At 40.6% G+C, this 21,094-nt stretch overlaps 1 protein-coding gene across 1 annotated transcript in view; it reads left to right on the top strand.

Annotated features, from left to right (window-relative positions):
- The window catches only part of agmo (alkylglycerol monooxygenase), a 49,317-nt gene that overhangs the window by 13,742 nt on the left and 14,481 nt on the right, over positions 1-21,094 (top strand). The window contains exons 4-9 of the mRNA XM_017696875.2: positions 14,903-15,006; positions 15,483-15,578; positions 16,897-16,963; positions 17,072-17,137; positions 19,226-19,305; positions 19,966-20,100. Of these exons, the coding sequence (XP_017552364.1) occupies positions 14,903-15,006; positions 15,483-15,578; positions 16,897-16,963; positions 17,072-17,137; positions 19,226-19,305; positions 19,966-20,100 (548 nt within the window). The remainder of the gene's footprint in view (positions 1-14,902; positions 15,007-15,482; positions 15,579-16,896; positions 16,964-17,071; positions 17,138-19,225; positions 19,306-19,965; positions 20,101-21,094) is intronic.

Raw genomic sequence — 21,094 nt, 5'->3', positions numbered from 1 at the left:
TTAACCGTAGGTAATGAGGGCTTATACATTTTATCGTTGTCAGCTATTTCTGTATGCTTTTCTGAAGGAATCATTCATGAAAAGCATGATTAAAAACTTGAGACCATGTGACAACAGCGAGTGCTTTTGTCAGTGTAGAACGTCCTCCTGCCTGATGCTGTGGAAGCAGCGAGGTGTTAGCAACTGCAGACAGCCGCAGTCGCTAAGACAAACAGATCGCGTCAGTGCCACTGCGGGACGTCCCAGAGGCAGCTGGGTCTGGATGTTATTGTTTTCAGAAGGAATCCTCACGGTGGAAGGTGGCGGGGGTTAACCCCGGGCCACGGGGGCTTCATAAATCTTCTCCCGCCACTGGAAGTCCCCGGCCGCTCAGGTTGGAGGGTGTACAAAAGAATCAAACCGGTCAGGATGTGGAGCCAGGGCTCTGGACGAGTGAGGTGTGCCCCCGGGATGCTGAAATAATATCAACAATAGCCAACGAATCAGCCTCTCTTCTACAGAAGTGTGTGTGTGTGTGTGTCAGGGCCAGGCCAGTGCAGTATATGGTGTGTATCTTGCTGTGTTGAAGGTTTAATGTCTCTGTAGACGTAGTCAGCCTTTCCACAGTTACTTATATATCCATAGCTCCTGTCGATGCTATACAAATCACCCAGTTCTCCTCGGCTTCATAGTCTAACCAAGAACCCCACCGCCTTTTTTTTTTTTTTTTTTTGCTAAAATGATCTTTTCAAAGCTAAAAATGTCAGATGTCCTTTAAAACATGAGCACACAGGAGGTGTCAGGTGGAAATTGCCACTGGAGGGAATAACTGTGCTGATGGGCACATCCATTCTGGAAAAAGATGAAGATGCTGGAAACACAAGTTTAGCGTGTAAATGGTGCTGGTCAGATAAACTCTTTAAAATGAAAGTTGTCTTAGGTGTACAAGTAAAAAAAATGGTATGGAACTTTTAAATTATGTGTAACATGTTTTATTCAAACCGACACGTCTCATTCATAAAAACTGTTCTTTACAGGTTCTTTAGGGAACTAGTAGTGGTTCTCCTATGTCGTTACACCAAATAACCCTTTATTTTTGTTTTTAAGAGTATAGGAATAGATGAATGATGTCTTGGTGATACTATTGCTTTGGAATTGTTGTTTATTGTTCAGTAATGTGGCGCCACTGTTCAGTCTTGATTCTGATGTTTTTGACAGAATAATTTATGATTAATCGGGTAATCAGAATTTTAACAAAGGCGAAACAGTAAAAAGGGGTGTACCTAAACAGTAACTAACCATGCAGTCTTTTACACATACCAGAATACTTTATTACACAAAATGAATAATAAGATCTTATAAAAGACTTCATTAACATAATATATAAGCCATTATGTGACAAAAGGAGATATAAATAGGTGTGTCCTTCAGGCTCTGTTTATTACTGTAAAAAGAAGCGGAAGCTAAATATAAAATATGTATTTTCATCATGCAACTGATCAGTGCTGATTCCTTTATATTTATAAATATTATTTATTTTATTTCATTCACTCATTTTAATTTACAGAGTAATTGGGTTTGTCACAGCCCTCATAGTGCAGTAGTACTCAAACTTGATCTTGTGATGTCTTTTCTGTTGTCCTGACCAAGTCTCGGGCATGAAGGTATTTGTCATCAGGCATGTCTTGGTCTCAGGCGCTGGTGTCGCCAAGGTGAATCTCTGTATTACTGTTGCTAAGTATAACTGTACTTTTTGTAGTTATGGTTTGTGTGGAGGGGACATACACTGCATTTTTGCCATGTTTGTGTCAATTCCAGACATCAAAGCAAAAACGAGCTAGAAGTGCAGACTTTGAACCTGTCAATACAGAATACAGATCGCATGACCTTGTATTTCATTATGTAAAGTATGCAATTCTACAATGAAACTTTTTATGATAAAATATTTAAAATGATAAAATAACTGATAACACAGCTTTTTCTTTGGCAAACTCAACTTGAGGACACTTCAACTCAGCCCAACTCAAAATTCTTAGTCAAAAGTTCTTGCAACTTTCTTTTCAAGTTCTGCTTCTCAGACATGTAAACAATATAGAATTAGTTTTTTTACTTAATGTCCTGATCAGCTGTCACTCCTTCCATCACATAATCCCATCAGGCATTTTCTCCTCATGGGCTTCAAGATATTGACAGCTGTGGCTTTGCTGGGCTTTGAACTTACCACCTCCTAATGTTGGGATTAATTATTAGACAGTTACACCTCATGTGACCATATTACCTTTTAAAATTAAAGCATCAAATATTTTCTACAGTGTATTAAATATTTAAAAACACAGAAATCTGAATAACTTCAGTTTCCAAGTAGTGCAACAGACTAAACTGTCGCCCCATCAGTGATTTTGAACCATAGTTTGCCATAGCCATCCATAAGTGATCATCCAATCACTTATTGGAAATAAGTGATATTGAATATTGGAGCAGAAATGTTTAATGGTATCATGTAATATAAAGAGTTGTGTGAAAAAACTGACTGAAAACAAATTCTTTATTATTTAGTTAACTGAGATGCAGAACTGAAAAATGTAAGTTAGGAGAACTTTTGACTAAACTAAGAAGTTTTAGCTGGGTCAACTCTATTGTCCTCATGTTAACTCAGGAAAAGCTGAGTAATCAGTTACTTTATGATTTTAAGTTGAGCTGACTTTTTTTTTAATAGTACATTTAAATGAAAGCGTGTTTAAAAAGACCAAAATATCTAGACTGGAAGTAGATAAATACTAATTATGGCCTAGTCTTAATCTTGACTTAATCTTTGACTAATTTATTCACATTTTATACTCGATCTCAACTAGATACCGTCAGTGGTTTTGGCTACAGGCCTAAACCCTATAGTCATGACCAGTAGTCTTAGAAATCATAACTAATGGAAGACCCAAGTAAGCAAGTTTACAATTTCTTCATGACCCACCATAAATATTTTTTAAGCTGTAAAATAAGGGGATGGCAGTGTTCATTTTAAATGCTTTGAGTTGGCTAGCTACTTGGAAAAAAATCACAGAGACCCTCATTCCATCTTTCTTCTGGAAAATATTATAAAATTGCGGGGGGGAATTGGATATCCTCTTTATTTAGAGGGTGCAGGAAGCATGATAACTAATGTCCATGTCCTCAGAACTGTATTTTTGGTAAACTTTCAGTGATTCCTCTGGAAGCTCTGGCCTTGGAGACAGGATTTCACCATGATGCATGTGAGGGATGCTTGCTAGCAAGTCAAACCACTTAATGTAATCCCACAAATCTCTCCTGGTAGGTCTTTCACCTTAAAGTGCGTAATGCTGGCAGTTTGACATTTATCACACCTTTTAAAGGCGTCTTTAATATTTAACAGTTTCGCTCAGCAAGTGAAGACAGTGTAAAGTATTGCGGTGACACAGGAGGGATTGGTTGGCGCTGCTGTGTGTTTGTGTTGGCATTTCTTATTAGCAGTCAGCCTGTCCACTCAGTCTGGGCCTTCACAGCCCATTGCTAGTGTGAGTGACGTGGCATGCAGCCTCCTGCCACTCTGCAGCACACTACCTCATTTACAGCACTGCTGCTGTACAGGAGAAGCACTGAGGGTGGCACTTGGGTGGACCTGCTGGGGGTTCTCACTGAACATTCACAGTGTGCTTCCTCATGTAAAGTGGAATGGTGACCCATAATAAACTAAGTTAGGGGGTGGGTTTAAAAAGCCTTATTAAATGTCCTGTAGGGGTGCGCAGTACATTGTTTTTAAATCATTATCAACATATTTACCTTATTAGTGATTTTGTAGAAGGCTGCATATGCAAATAGACCTCTAACAAATCTTTTTTATTGTATGCTGTGAGCCAGTTCTAGTTCCAGTTGATTTTCTGAGGGTTTCTTCAATATATTGCATTGCAGGTGCATTGGATAAGAAGACAATAAAAACAGTATTACTCTTTTATTCATATTGTGCAGCTGTAGTATAGTGTACTAGAAATAACTAGAAATTATGTTCAGAGATGAATTTGAGTACAGTGTGATATAGTCAGTAGTGGACAATAACTAAGTACACTGGTGTGTGTTTTGTCAAGTAGCTGTACTTTATTAAAGTATTTTACAGACTTTTTAAGTCCATAACTTTCTGCACAAATGTATCATTAATTGTTGCACTAAAGTGAGTGAAAACTAAATCATTATCAGAAAAAATAACCAGTCAAAGCACCCTTTTCATTTAATCATTCCCTAAATATCAGTTGCCCAATCATAGCTAAGCAACTACAACCAATGACCAGCTTTCTGAACCAAAAAATAAACCATACAGTGGGTGTAGAGTATTTTTAAATTGGTATCCAAAGAGTAGACATTTAAAAACAAGCATTTTAGTACTTTAACACAAGTATAAATAGATGACTGCTGCTTTTACTTGAGTAGTGTTTAATTCAACTACATGATTAGTACTTTCTCCAAAACTGGACATATTTTTATATAAGAAAGCAATGACATGTAGACATATGAAAGATTTGACTTTGTTATCATTAAAAGCAGAGTTAGGATAACAAAACTAACATTAAACTTTAACATTATAATGCAAATTTTAATATTAGTAATCTTAGCAAAAATGTTATACTTTCAATTCTTCTACAAAGAAACCCTCCTTGCTTTTATGCAGGTTTAGACTGAGTGCCACTGACACAGGATCAAACACAGTGGACACAGGATTTGTCACAATTGGCCCCTCCCAGTCCTGTCCATGTGTTAGTTGTTGTTTTGGTTTAGTCCATGTGTGTTTGTTTTGGTCCAGCCCCCTCATTTCATGACTCCACCCCTGATTGCCTCCACCTGTTTCCCGCCTGTCCCTCGTTTACCCTGTGTTATTTAAGCCCTGTGCTTTGCCCTTTGTTTCACTGGTCTTTGGTGTTTGCGTTGTTATTCTGGTTTGTCTGTCATGTCTGCCCCCCGATCAATCCGAGTTGGCTACATGAACCTGGACTGTTTAGATGATGACCCTGGATTTGCCCATAATAAACATCACTTATCTCCACATATGCGTCCTTGCTCCCAACCGCTACAGGATTAAACATGGTGCAACTCACATAGCGTGTAAGTTGAGGCTTAATCTATGTCAAATAAAGGAAAAATAAACATGCAGAGGAACTGTGAATGTAATACAAAGGCTGATGCTCCTTTGATTAGCTTAATGCCTCCTTCTCAGAGGCAATGCCACCTGAGGCCCTTTCACCTGATGTACATGAAAGGAGAAATAGTTTTACTTGTTTTTTTTTCCTGAGATCTCAAGCTATTTTATTTAAAACCTGTCCCCGTAATCTGAGAAAACCACCATAGCATACAGGTGGCTTCTTGTACAGGCATGATATGTGCCTGCAGCAAACATTTCTAGAACAAATCTCACCTGTGTTAGGTACAGTAAATGTAGAGTTAATATAAGACACCAAGCCAGCCAACATATTTAAAACTTTTTTTTTATGTCCATGTGTCGGAATACTAGTGTCTTCCAATAGTTGACATACAATAAATCAATAGATTAAATAAATGTTAAATGAGTTTTGCCTATTCATTTAGAAGAGCACTGAAAAATGATCTTAGTTTTCCCTTCAGCTCTGACTTCAGAAAGTTGTATTTGAGTGCAGTACTTTGTACTGAACAGTTCACAAAAAGACTCTGCAATTCTTTGATTATTCTGATTATTTCTGAGAAAAGTGTTCAGAAAATCAGTGTCAGTATATAGATCATTTCCCTGATCTGCTCCATTTCTGTTATCTAATCCTTACATATGTTACAAAAACAAGTCATTGAGACTGTGGCCTTTACCATAGTTTGTTTGCCTTTGATCCTTACCAGAGTTTATGTCCAAGGCCAGATGTTATATAAGCGCAGCGAGGGACGTGGAGTCAGGAGTGTTTGATTGTACATTTACAGTCTTGAAAACTACATTCAGTAGAATCATGTACAGATTAAATTAATGAAAATACAGATTGAAGTAATCATTAGCAGTCAGTTATTGGCAGTGAAACATGGTAAAAATTTGCTGTTAATTATTTCTTACTCGTAGCTTATTGTAAAAGTGGAGCAATTCTGGCAGATTTTAAACTTTCAGTTTGTACCACATTTGGGTTTGTAAGTAGAAGAGGAGATCACTTATTATGATATGGACTTGATGACAAGTTTTTGTACTATGTAGGGCCTTTTTTACCGAAAGGAAAATAATCCTCTATGTTTTTGACATAAAAGTAATTGGAATAAAATCAGAACTGCAGATTTTAACTTGCTGATACAGAATGTAAATTAAATGTAAATGTAATATAGTTTGGATTGTCAAACAACTGTGTGATTTACCATGTCTTATTTTTTTAGATTTAAACTTTAAAGGTTTTTTTACTCCTATATAAGTGGACAAATTAAGTTTCTTCAGCATGTAGCTGTTACTTTCAGTAATTCAGTAACATTATTTTTGTCGAGTTCACATGCACTGAGCATGAAAAGCACATGGTTGCTTTTGTTAGGGCGGCATGGTGGCGTGGTGGGTAGCGCTGTCGCCTCACAGCAAGGAGGGCCTGGGTTCGATTCCCCGGACAGGTGACCGGGGTCCTCTCTGTGTGGAGTTTGCATGTTCTCCCCGTGTCTGTGTGGGTTTCCTCCGTTTTCCTCCCAGAGTCCAAAGACATGCAGTCAGGCCAATTGGACATGCTAAATTGCCCCTAGGTGTGAGTGACTGTCTGTGTCTGTCTGTCTGTCCTGTGATGGACTGGCGACCTGTCCAGGGTGTATCGTGCCTTTTGCCAGAAGACTGCTGGGATAGGCTTCAGCACCCCCCCGTGACCCTGATGGAGAAGCGGCTTAGAGGATGGATGCTTTTGTTAGTTTGCTACTTGTTGATTTATTTATAGTTCTCATGTGGGCACTGTTCATTGTAGTCTCCTGAAAGTGCTGAAGGTGTTGTTTTAAAGGCACTGTATTTGAACTAGAGATCTACAGTCACAGATCCTATCATGGGAACATGTAGTGCATGAGCAGCGTGGCTCCAGCCTGCATTACTGTGATTGGTTTGAAAGGGTCACACTAGGAAAATACATCAACAGTATGGATGCACTGATATTTCAGCCACTAACACATTTCAGCTGAAAGTGGACAAAATTGGCAAAAGTGGAAAAGTAGTTTTCAGCTGACAGAAAAAGACAAAGATTATGACTGAAGAAAGATTAAATAGGACTAGAACAAATCTAACACCTAACAACTCATTTGAATGATAATGAAATCCTTTGCTGTCCTGCACTGCCCAGGTCCATTCAAGCTGTCTGAGCAACAGCAGATCAACAGTGGGAAGAAAATCAGTCACATGGAATTATTTTGCAGTTTCTATGACAAGCAATTTGTAATTTCTGTTCAGGCCAAGTGTTAGGTAAAGCCAGCCGGCTTAGTATGCAGAATACAGCAAAACAACGGAAGCGGAAATGAAAGTCCCCACTACCACAACAATGCCATCTGAAAAAATTCACAAACAACAAAGTCACAGTGTTATTAAAAATGGTAATGGAATTCATTGCCTTGAATAACATACTGTGTTGTTGAGGACATGGGATTTTGTGGTACATACTGTAGCCAACATACTGTAATTGTTTCAGTAAGTTTATGTATTTATTATTTATTTTTATTAATAAAAATAAGTGCATTTTCTTTATTACCTCAGAAGTTTTATGTTTAGCACGTACTTTCAAAAACATGAATAAAGCACCAACCTTTCCTTCAGTTTTCAGTTTTTGGCCAAGTGTGTCTTCGATTTTAGTTTTGCCTTTGACTGGGAATTTTTATCCATCCATCCATCCATCCATCATCTTCCGCTTCTCCGGGGTTCGGGTCGCGGGGGCAGCATCCTGAGCAATGAAGCCCAGACCTCCCTTTCCCCAGCCACTTCCACTAGCTCCCTGGGAGGGATTCCGAGGCGCTCCCAGGCCAGCTGGGCGATATAGTCACGCCAGCATGTCCTGGGTCTTCCCCGGGGTCTCCTCCCCGGTGGACTTGCCTGTGACACCTCCCAAGGGAGGCGTCCAGGAGGCATCCTAACAAGATGCCCGAACCACCTCAGCTGGCTCCTCTCGATGTGAAGAAGCAGCGGCTCTACTCCGAGTCCCTCCCGGATGACTGAACTTCTCACCCTATCTCTAAGGGAGAGTCCAGCCACCCTGCGGAGGAAACTCATTTTGGCCGTTTGTATTCGCGATCTCGTTCTTTCGGTCATTACCCAAAGCTCATGACCATAGGTGAGGGTGGGAACGTAGATCGACCAGTAAATCGAGAGCCTTGCCTTATGGCTCAGCTCTTTCTTTACCACAACAGACTGGTAAAGAGCCCGCATCACTGCTGACCCAGCACCAATCCGCCTGTCAATTTCCCGCTCCCTTGTACCATCACTCGTGAACAAGACCCCGAGATACTTAAACTCCTCCACTTGAGGCAAGAGCTCATCCCCGACCCAGAGAGGGCTCTCCACCCTTTCCCGCGTGAGAACCATGGCCTCGGATTTGGAGGTACTGATCCTCATCCCGGCCGCTTCACACTCGGCTGCAAACCGATCCAGTGAAAGCTGAAGTTCACATCCTGATGTCCCCAATAGGACCACATCATCTGCAAACAGCAGAGATGTGACCCTGAGGTCACCAAACTGGACACCCTCCATCCCCTGACTGCGCCTAGAAATTCTATCCATAAAAATTATGAATAGAATCGGTGACAAAGGGCAGCCCTGACGGAGTCCAACTCTCACTGGGAAAAAGTCTGACTTACTGCTGGCCATGCGAACCAAACTCCTGCTTTGTTTGTACAGGGCCTGAATGGCTCGTAGCAAAGAGCCATGTACCCCGTACTCCCGAAGCACCTCCCACAGAATACCCTGGGGAACACAGTCGAATGCCTTCTCCAAATCCACAAAGCACATGTGGACTGGTTGGGCAAACTCCCATGAACCCTCCAGAATCCTGGAGAGGGTAAAGAGTTGGTCCAGTGTTCCACGACCAGGGCGGAACCCGCACTGCTCCTCCTGAATCTGAGGTTCGACTATAAGCCGGACTCTCTTCTCCAGTACCCTTGCATAGACCTTACCAGGGAGGCTGAGGAGTGTGATTCCCCTGTAGTTGGAACACACCCTCCGGTCCCCCTTTTTAAAAAGAGGCACCACCACCCCAGTCTGCCAATCCAGTGGCACCACCCCTGATGTCCACGCAATGTTGAAAAGGCGTGTCAGCCAAGACAGCCCCACAACATCCAGAGCCTTGAGGAACTCGGGACGGATCTCATCCACCCCTGCAGCCCTGCCGCCAAGGAGCTTTTTAACTACCATAGCGACTTCGGCCTCAGTAATGGACAAGCCTATTCCCGTGTCCCCAGACTCTGCCTCCTCACTGGAGAACGTGTTGGTGGGATTGAGAAGGTCCCCAAAGTATTCCTTACACCGCCCAATGACGTCTTCAGTCGAAGTCAGCAGCACACCATCTCCACTATATACAGTGCTAGTGGCACACTGCTTTCCCCTTCTGAGTTGCCTGACGGTTTGCCAGAATCTTTTCGGAGCCGACTTAAAGTCACTTTCCAAGGCCTCACCGAACTCTTCCCACACCCGGGTTTTTGCCTTGACAACGACTGAAGCCGCAGATCGCTTGGCCTGTCGATACCTGCCAGCTGCCTCTGGTGTCCTACAGGCCAACCATGTCTGGTAGGACTCCTTCTTCAGCTTGACGGCATCTCTCACCTGGGGTGTCCACCACCGGGTTCGAGGATTACCGCCCCGACAGGCACCAACTACCTTGCGACCACAGCTACAGTCAGCCGCTTCAACAATGGAGGAGCGGAACATAGCCCATTCTGAGTCAATGTCCCCCACCTCCCCCGATATCTGTTCTGACGGAGGTGTGAGTTGAAGATCAATCTGACAGGTTCTTCTGCCAGACGTTCCCAGCAAACCCTCACTATACGTTTGGGTTTGCCTGGTCTGACTGGCATCTTCCCCCACCACCTGATCCAACTCACCACCAGGTGGTGATCAGTTGACAGCTCAGCTCCTCTCTTTACCCGAGTGTCCAGTACACATGGCCACAAGTCCGCTGACACAACAACAAAGTCAATCATTGAACTGCGGCCTAGGGTGTCCTGGTGCCATGTGCACTTATGGACATCCTTGTGTTCAAACATGGTGTTCTTTATGGACAAACTGTGGTTTGCACAGAAGTCCAAAAACTGAACACCACTCGGGTTCAGATCAGAGAGGCCATTCCTCCCAATCACACCCCTCCAGGTCTTACTGTCGTTGCCCACGTGAGCGTTAAAGTCCCCCAGTAGGACAATCGAGTCTCCAGGAGGAGCACTTTCAAGCACCCCTTCCAAGGACTCTATGAAGGCTGGGTATTCTGAACTGCTGTTTGGTGCATAAGCACAGACAACAGTCAGGACCCGTTCCCCAACCCGAAGGCGTAGGGAAGCTACCCTCTCGTCCACCGGGGAAAACCCCAACATACAGGCGCCGAGTCGAGGGGCTATGAGAAAGCCCACACCTGCCCGCCGCCTCTCACCATGGGCAACTCCAGAAAAGAAAAAAGTCCAGCCCCTCTCAAGGAGATTGGACCCAGAGCCCAAGCTGTGTGTTGAGGTGAGCCCGACTATATCTAGCCGGTATCTCTCAACCTCGTGCACCAACTCAGGCTCCTTCCCCACCAGTGAGGTAACGTTCCAAGTTCCAAAAGCCAGTTTCAGCAACCGAGGATCAGAACGCCAAGGCCCACGCCTTCGGACACTGCCCGATCCCGATCCTCTCCATGGATCACCACCTTATCGTGGTGGAGAGGTTTGTGTGCTTGAAAGACCCTAGGAGCTATGTTGTCTGGAGCAAAAGCTCTTGGTAGGGTCTCCCATGGCAAACTGGTCCTAGGTGACAGGCCAGACAAAGCGTGATCCATAATAACCCCTATGAGGACAACAAAGCAGGACTTGTGTACCCTGCCCGGATCAGGGTTACCGGGGCCCCACCCTGGAGCCAGGCCTGGGGGAGGGGCTCGCCAGCGAGCGTCTGGTGGCCGAGCATTCACTCATGGTGCCCGGCCGGGCCCAGCCCGAAGGAGCTACATGAGTCCCCCCTCCCATCGACCCACCACCGATGGGAGGGGCAGTAGTAGGGGTGCGGTGCATTGTGGGAATTTTTATTTCAGTACATTATTGATTTAATAGTGTTAATTTATCATGTGAAAGTGTTATTAACATGATAGCTTTGACAGCCCTATATACTGCTCACAGTTACGCATGTTATTATGTAATATAGTACATATAGTGTACATTTAGTATATCAAAATGACCATGATAACCTCTAGTGATTACTAAAGCAGATGCAGCACATATGCTTCACTAAAGCATGTTGTCATCTATAACATATGTGAATGTACTTATTCCTCTGAAGAGATCCTTAATAAGAGTAAATTCAGCAGGAGCTCAGTGTTTTCTGACCACACCAGAACTGTTTTTTGTCCATTGAGTAGTCTACATGAGCTGCTGTGCTGCCTAAATGCAGCTTGCCCTCATCTGTAGAGAAAAGCTCTGGGTCTGTGTGCAGGCCTGACTGCTCAGGCTTGGTGGGAAAGGCTTTCTATGGCATCGGTTCTCATCATTAAAGCGCTTCCCCTCTGAATACAGGCTGCCAAACTATGCAGCGTCCAACCGAGCCCAGCGCGCAAGGACATGGATTGCAATGAGGCCTAGCTGTACATACTTCCTACCAGTGACACCCTGCATCAATCTTCCTCTCTTTCACTCTGAGTGGGGAAAGCACTGGCTCATGCACACTATCAAACAATGGCCAGTGTGTGCGTCTCTGATAGAACTTTCATCTGATAGTCTCTTACTGTGATGGACGCAGTGGCTGGAAAGTGTAATGGAATGGTTTTTGCTCATGCAGACACTTTGTTAATGACTTGCATGGTAAATGACTCTGGAATGTATCCATCAACCTGACTGGGGCCTGGTGTAATGATCACTGCTGGAAAAACATTGTTGGGACCAGTTTTAGGAGGAAATCAACTCAATTGATCAAAACCTTTTGGACAGTTTAGCTATAACTCAACACTTTCAACAGTGCCAAAATTTTAGCAATAACTGACAACCAAAAAGCTCTTTTTGATTTTTTTTCTTAGTTTTTTTGTTTGGAAAACATTCTTTCATAGCAGCTCTTCAGAGGCTGGACAAGCTTTATTGAACATATCTCAAAATATGGAAATTCAGAGGAAATTTTGATTTTGTATGTGTAGTTTATTTTGTATATGTGTGGAAGGTCATGTTGTTAGGATACATCATGACTTGTTTTTTTTGTTTTTTTTTTGCTGTGTAATCAAGCTAACGTTAGCATTGTGGCAAATGCTTTGTGGTTTTGATCAGCTACAGCAACATAGACCAGTTTGGTAGCTTAATGCTTAAAATTGGAGACTCAGTATAATGCATTGAATATAATGAAGCCTAAACTCATTGGATTGAATGAGATTGAATGGGATTGAATGTTCTGTAAATCTTGTTTGGCCTCGCAGTCAAAGCTATGAAAACATTAATGCAAAATTGAGCGGTGGGGTGGGAGCAAAGTCTTCTCCACCATCTGACTTTAAGCAAGCTCATTTTTGGCTGGTATAGTTGTCAAAATGTAGTACAAAGCTTATATTACTGATAACGTAATGTGGAGTGAAATAAGCATGTCTACTTTCGTTCGTCTAAGGCAAACCCTTCGGTTACTTCATATGAGAATACATCTTTGCCTATTATCAACTTTGAGTTTGTAGCCATATCCCATCATTCAGAATGGCTGAGCTGCAAAAGTGCTGCCAGAATTCTATGATTCTCATACATTTTATGTATCTAATTAAACCACCAGTAGATGGTTGTTTAGTTGTAGTGATGCAGTGATGACAGAAAAGAAAAAACTTGTCCTGCCTGCATGCTATGCAGTCATTTTCAGCATGCATTTACGGAATGATGACCATTTGTTGACTTTGCCCTAACAGTTAATAAATAGCAAGTTAATAATTAATTAGCATCGCATCTATCACTATGGATGGATTTTTGCTCAAATATTTACAGTCATATGCAAAGGATTAGCATGTCGTTTCAATGACAGTGTCGTATAATATCAATGAAGCGCGCAAGCCCCAGAGACTCATCCAAACTGGATCCGAGGCATGTATCCTTGACTGTAAGTCTAGCTGCTCAGCCTGCTGTCAGTGGTGTGGCTGATGAAATTTTCTGAATGGAAATTGTGTGGTGCTCTCCCATGAGCTTGGCTCTAGCCAGGTAATTTTGACATCTTGGCCTGGTGCCGCTGCCTGCTGGAGGGCAGAGAGAGAGAGAGAGAGAGGATAGAGAGCTGTTCTTACACTCCCAGCGCTCTCTGTTTGTTCAGCTGGTGAGCGACTACTCGCTGGGCTATCCATGTCAATGGAGCTCACGTTGAAGCAGCACTCATTGAAGCAGGCACTGAAGCAGCAGGTCCTATTTGAACAAAGAAATAACTGAAAGGGACATGTGAAATTTATTGGTATTAAGACATCTATACAAATATTAACCCCTTTTTCTCAAACAGCAACCACCAGCAGGCCACTTTATTTGAAACCTCTGCTTTGCTGGTGTGCAGTCAGCCGTAGCTCATCTGTTGTTTCATGGTTTGTGTCATTTATCATCAGGCCTACGCCAGGGGTTAGTTTCTGACCACAGAGCTGCTCTTGGCTTTTGGGCTCTTGGCTTTTTAACCACTCTTAACCAGGTAGTGACACTAGTGTACGTCAAAATAACAGGAAATCCAGCACCATGCACACTACCACATCACTATTGTGCCAGTCGCTGCTGTAACAATGGCTCTCCACTCAAATAATGTCTGGTCAAGAGCAGCCCTGTGGTCAGAAACTGACTAAAACTGCATGGGGTGGAGAGTGTGTAATTGTACACTAATATAGGGGACATATGACCTTATAAAGTATTTAGTGAGAAAACAAGGCCAGTTCTAAAAGCGTTTTATTGCTGGAATGTTGTGCAAAGATAGTATAATTGATCCAGCAGAATCAGATATGCTTAAGATGCTCTGCTTCGTTTGTTAATTTCCTGTTGATCCAGTAATATGAGCTTTACCAAAAAATACCATATGGACAAGGTGGAACAAGAAGAGTTACTTGAAGCTTGGCAGGCATGGTTCTGTGGATGATGAGCACGAGGGCCAACGCAAAGATTAATGTTCCAGAAATCACAACAAAGCAGAAGTGCATAAACTGTTGGAATGCAACCAAGCGATTGCTCAACAGGCCATGTTCTTTTACTGTGGTTTATTACATCAGTGGCAGGCCCAAATTTCACTCATCATTGTCATTCATCCAAGTCATCTAAAGGTAGCGGCAGTGCTTTCTAGGAAGTACAAACACATTCTTTTGTTGCCTGAAAGTGGACATACTCAGAGGTTTTTGTCGTTCACAGTAAAACCAATAGCTAAAAAAATCTCTATTTGCCTATTGCCACAAATGCAGTCAATCAGCCAAGATTTGTTTAGTGTTAAATTGAATCACCATTACTTAACGTTTTTATGCAGCTGGTGAAAAGTGTGGGATTTAGATATGCACAATTTGTACAGTGCTAATGAGTAACGATTAAGTGTCCATTAATTCTTACTAACAATAATAGCTAGTAACTACATTAACCTCATCTAAAACTAAAGGAGCTTCATACACCAAACATCCTTGGACTAATTGTCTACATTTGGAAAATGTTTTTTTTGTTTTTATCATTAAAAATCACTTTAAGAGAGAACTATAGGAACTGTGCACTGAAGAACTCAGTGTTCAGCAAAGGCACAGTGTTAAGTTAAACTGTAATATTTCCTTATCTGTGTGTGTTTTAGAGCTGAATATTCTGTGGGCCGCTCACCAAGTTCATCACAGTTCAGAGTACTACAACTTGACCACAGCGCTGCGGCAGTCTGTCACCCAGCAGTGTGCTTCATGGGTAAGAGTTCCAGTTCTTGAGTGAGTGATTAACACGACCGCACTGTCTGTGCACTGAAGTCAAAACAAGTCTTCTCTTCTGTCTGTCTGGCTGTCTCATGAACTGTACTTTGACCTGAAGTGTCATTCACCTTTGCATAACTAGAACAGTGAGTGTTTGAAAGGCTTTAATCATAATGATAATAATAATAATTTTTTTTTTTAAAGTTTCTCATTGATAATTAAAGCAGCCTTAAAATTATTTTAAATTTTAGTATGGTCACAACACATTCTTGATCCTTGCATTTATTACCTAATGGAGATGTAGGTGATAACCTGCTGGTTGAAAATGAGTTTAATCTGTAAGCAAGCTCACTGATGTTACATGAAGAGGGTGATTTGTTCCTACTATAACCTCACACTTAAATGTGTATTTTTTATTGTTAGTGTGAGAAATGACTCAGGGTTTTTTTGTTGTTGTTTTTGTTGTTCTGGCAGGTTTTCTACCTTCCAATGGCATTAGTAGTTCCGCCGTCAGTTTTTGCTGTGCACATTCAGTTTAACCTGCTCTACCAGTTTTGGATCCACACTGAGGTAAGCCAATAATCTGTTAACCCCCTTAATGGTTTTGGGCTTGAAGTGTTTGCAGCATGCAGTACCTTGATACATCTGGTATGCTAAGAGTGTTACACTTCTAAACACTAAAAAGATTTTTTTAATGGCCTTGCTTTCTCTGGTTTTCTACTGTCAAGACAAATGAGACTAATTCTCTCCTTTCCCACAACATTAGTTCCTTATTGGATTTTAATTGGTTCTTTTGTATACTTTGAACAACTCCAAATGCCTATATTCCATATCACTTTCCAGTCCAGTCCCAAACCTGTGTTCCCTAAGAACTAATGAACTTTTATGAAATATTCCAAACAGAAGCATAAGCATACTCTTGCCATTTGAGCAAAAACAGGGCTATCAGTTTTACAGTTTTGGGAGTCGTTTAGGGGAATGGTTTTGGAATCGCTTCCATCTTTTAGAGCGCTATTAGTGAAAATGGTCTTCACATCCACGAGTTTCTGAAGGATATAATATATGCCTATTTTACTGGCTTTTTTGATGTAATGTAATTTTTTGGCATGGGATTCCTAGACATAATCCAACTTTAAAACACAAACCAAGCAGAGCAACCTCATTTCATTCAAGATAAAATTCAGCTGCAGCCAGGCTGCTCATTACATGGAAATAATGGCCCATTGAAAAATCATGTTCACTTGTGCACAGTTCCCAGTTGCATTTGCAGGTTTAGATTCAGACATCAGAATCATTACTCAAGTCAAACACCTAAGGGTAAACTGAACACCTGCGCAACATATAACCATATATACAGTTAAAACGGCTTGTTATGTGGTGGGAAATGAAGTGGTGTAGTATGACCACTGAAGCTGAAGTATCAGCCTTTTTGGCTTCTTTAAAGCTCTTGTACTTCTCTCCAACTTTGTGTTTGCTTTATTTCTAATCTGTATTGTTGTTTCCATCTGGAAATCTGACCACCATTTTCTTTCCATAGATAGCCTAGCTTCGAGCAAGCTCATCAGACAAGAAAACACTTGAAATGAATGATGTTTCATGTCAGACTACGTTAACGAACATGTGAACCATACAAGCTTTTGGGTCCTGCACAATTCCTCCTCAGTCTTGTTCGCCAAAGCAAAGACAAGGCAATCAATAGAAAAGATTAATGACATGTGTGAGGCTAATGCTACGATGTTTATGTCTCTGTTTAGCAGCGCAACAGTTGGTGCTGCGGGGGTCTCACAGTTTAAATGTTTTTTTCTTCTCATTCACTTGTATACCTGACACTAAACAATCAAATCAACTGTGTTGATTAACACATGACACAAATTCTTTCTTTTACCAGATCATCAGAGATCTTGGTCCTCTTGAATGGATCCTAAACACTCCCAGCCATCACAGAGTTCATCATGGTATGGGATATCCATGTGAAAACCTTTTGTGAACCTTTTTGATTTACAGCTAAAAACAATCAGTACCAGCCGTGTGTCAGTATTTGAATTCTGCTTGTCTTTTTTCAGGACGAAACCTTTACTGTATCGACAGGAATTATGGAGGAACTCTCATTATTTGGGACCGACTCTTTGGTACGATGGATAATGTACTTATATAAACACAGAAGCGTCCAGTACTAAGTGTGATATCAAATCTAGCTGCATTTAATTTCTGTTCTTTACTTTTTGGCACCCTGCTGTTACTTTACCTCTTCTATCCTTCCAGTCTAAAAATCAACAAGTTACAGCTGTGTCCTCCCAATAAAAGCTGCTGCCGAAGGAATCGGCAACATTATGTTCTCCTTTAAACAGACTCTAACATTCAAAGAACTACCCAAACCATGGCTAAAGGAGATGTTACTGAAATTAGATGTAAGATATTCCACTTGCCTACAGAATAAGTAAAAAAAAACTGGCTCAAAAAGTTATTAAAACGTAGATAAAATGGGACTTCTAATGACCACGCAAGACCCCTGTAGACCACCATCAGATAAACAATACATAAAGCTTTCATCTTTGAGAAAAAAAAATCTAGCTCTACTCTTGCCTCTGATCACTTGTCTCTGTCCATCTTTCCACTGTGAGGAGATATCGCACTGCTATCAGTATGAAAGCATGTGTAGCTCCCATGGAGCAATTCTATAATATAATATAATATAATATTATATATATATATATATATATATATATATAAAACTATGCAAACAAATTTTAATACATCATGCTGTACTTGCAGAAAATACAGAAAAACCTTAGCAGGAAATGAACTCCACAGCAAGATAATTACCCCAAACACATTGCTGAGAATGAAGAAGCTGTTTGTGTTTTCATAACAATGGATTGATATGGAGCTAAATTTATTCCAAAACTTAAACTAAAATAACAAAATCCTCAAGAAAAATGTTAAGTATCAAAATGCCCAAATGTTGGACTTTTGGTGCAAATACAATGATGGTTAAATCAAACGTAATTTTTCATTTTCACTTATTTTTATATTAAAATATTACTCATTTTGCATGTTACTGCTTTCTGTTTCTTTCTATTTTCTAGTTTTGCTGTAATGCAGTCAGTGTCACTCTTGTTTAAAATATATAGTTTGGAGATTGAAGTGTATTGGGTAATCAGTTGTAGAATGAAACTGTACTACCTTTGCGATGCTAGCACTAACTGCCCTAGCAGTGTCAGCTGAAAGGCTAACTAGCTTTGTAGCTGTTTAAATCAGTGTTTCTTAGCCCTGCTTCTGGCAACCAAACAGCTCCATATGGTTTCAACTGTTCCTTGCCTTGTAACACCTAATTCAATTGATTACCAAGCCCTTCATGAGTTGATCAGGTGTGTTGGGTCAGGAAATCACTGAATCACTGCCTTTCTTCCATTTGTGAGTCATTTCATTTTCATTACATTTGTAGTTGTTCATAAGAGCTCTGTTAATAAGAGATTGACTGAAAAATAAGCACTGCATATGTGAGCCTGAAAAGCTGATGCTGGGCAGAAAGTTTTTTTAGACCTACTTTATTAAGTTACTGTTTTAGCCACATTATCTATGCAGTAATTTGACTTTATTAAATAGACAAAGTAAGCAAGCTGACCTCAAGACCAGCAGAGAGAACTGATGGTGCTTTGACATTGCACTGAGTGCAGCAGCATATATTATTTCTTTTCATTGATGTATCCATCTAAGATTAAAACAGGGCCCATTAAATTGTTCAAAGGAAAGTGGTTACATCCTCCAGAAATGGCCGTGTGGCATATAGTATATAGCTCTGGCTGTGTACTGGAATATTTGGCTGGAGCGGTACGTCATCTGAGTATCTTTGGCACACTGGGGAAATTCATGCAAGTTGCATGCTGCATACTACTTACTACTTACTTAAAGCATGCAGTGGGGATAGGTACAAACATAGATGTAACTGTGAAAGATGTAAACCAGCTTTGATTGTGCAACCAACTTTTCAGACTGAACCTTGGAAGTATTTGTAACAGAGCTTTCGAAAAACTGAAAGCAAGTCTCACCAAAAGAAAGGAGGCTGCTGTGTAATTAACTGTTAAATATGTTTTTCATGACCCTGAAAAATAAATAACTTAATGGCTTTCTTGACTGAGAAGTAAATAAATGAAGGTTTCTGACTTTGTGACTATGTGAAATGCTGTTATGATAATGTTTCATCATTTCTCTTGAAGGAACCTTTACTCCAGAAGGTGATAAAGTTGTGTATGGACTCACACGCCCTATTAACACTTTTGACATCCTCTCTGTCCAGGTTGGTTCAGTTTTTTTTTTTGCATATTACTTGAGTACATATTGTACAGTGCTTGTACTGTTTTCTTTGAGCCACATAGATGCCTGAACAACTTTTTATTTGCTTTGTTACAATTGTTTGCTGCAATAAATCCACCAAACACTGCAGTACCACAGTACAGTGATTACTCTCTCTCTGTATTGTATTGGAACCTCTAGAAATGTAAAAGTCCCTTTGTGAAAATATGAACATTGTAGTAAATGAGTAGATCAGTTATAATGACTTGCAGCAAAGCATACAGCCCCAATCTCAAAGTGTCAGGATAAATGTAAATATGTGCTCTGAGTTCTCTGTTGCCTTTACTCTCCTTACCTTTCCCCACCAATGGAAAAGCTACACTGTAACCATAACATTATTACTCCACTTTAAACAAACCACTCCGGAAAGGTGAAAGAGTCGGGCAGAGACAAAATGGAAGTTGCATTTGATTATTTTCTCTGCACTCACCTCTGGAAACGGACCGCGAGTGCAGTCTAATCTGTGAAAAGAGACATTTCAAATCTGGATTCAGTGTCAGAAACAATAAGAATAATGTTTGTCTTTTACATTAGCTTTTTTACTTCTTTGAAATGATTTTCAATCTGATTTTTTCAGTCACTTTGTTCTGTTTTTTCTCTAAAGTTTCATTACTACTCTTACCTGTGGGAGCAGTTCCTCAAAGCTGACGGTATCGGACACAAATTGTCCATCATCTTTAAAGGACCGAGCTGGGCTCCAGGGAAGCCTAGACTGGGGGACCATGCAGAAGTGCCTATAGTAAGAAAAATCTGTACTTTCATAAAAGCTTCCTAGCAACATTGCAACTTTACAGCCAAGGCATTTAAATGACACCAGATGCTGAATCTACATGTTCTGTGTTGTTATTTATACAATGGTTTGATCTGATTGGTTACTCGACTCATGATGTTAGATCTGATAACAGCGTGTTTTGTTACCATAGCTTACAGAGTTGCCAGTTGCTATTTAGTAGTGGTTGTTAATACCCACAACTGCTGGAACTACCTTTTTGGCCAGTGTTAAAAAAGTAGGAATGCACCAAAATGTCAGCTAAATTTCAGATGAGAATGGATAAAAAAATGGAACCAAAAGTTGAAATAGTTCTCCAACAATTGTGTAATAATTCAGCACTTTATTGTTAACATCTTAATGTTAAAGATCAGATCAGAAGCAGGTCAGTAACAAAATGTGTTGACCATGTAGGACTATTTCACAGTGTTTTTAAGGGATATTGGTAATTGGTAATCATTGATCAATCATCGAGTATTAAGAGGAGTTACAACACTGAAGAGCTTCTCCACTACAGCTTTGATAGCACTTGAAACATGACAGCCTTTTTTTAATTTATTTATTTATTTATTTTAAGTGAAAATAAGTCCAACACATCCTGTACATAGGACACACTCCTTCACTTTCTAATGCAAAATTACTATCATTAATATCATTTTCCTCCTTTTAAAATATTAGGGATGATAATAATAATAATAATAATAATAATAATAATAATAATAAAACATAACATGCATGTTACATTTGCTGAATAATTATTATTCATATTATATTATCAATATTATATTATGAGAATAGAGAATAATTGTGCTAAAAAAATTGCAGAAAAGTGTCAAATTTAAGTGTGTTCTGAGTAGAGGACATGTTTTCACTTAAAAGAAAATCAACAAAAAGTACTGCGAGTGCGTATCTGAAAAAATGTCCAGGCTTCTTTCCTTTACTTTTTTCTTTACTTTGCACTCAA

Source organism: Pygocentrus nattereri, chromosome 17 (assembly GCF_015220715.1).
Source record: "Pygocentrus nattereri isolate fPygNat1 chromosome 17, fPygNat1.pri, whole genome shotgun sequence".
In the NCBI taxonomy this organism is placed as follows: domain Eukaryota; kingdom Metazoa; phylum Chordata; class Actinopteri; order Characiformes; family Serrasalmidae; genus Pygocentrus; species Pygocentrus nattereri.
The sequence above is the reverse complement of the archived record's forward strand: the minus strand, read 5'-3'. Positions and strand labels throughout refer to the sequence as shown.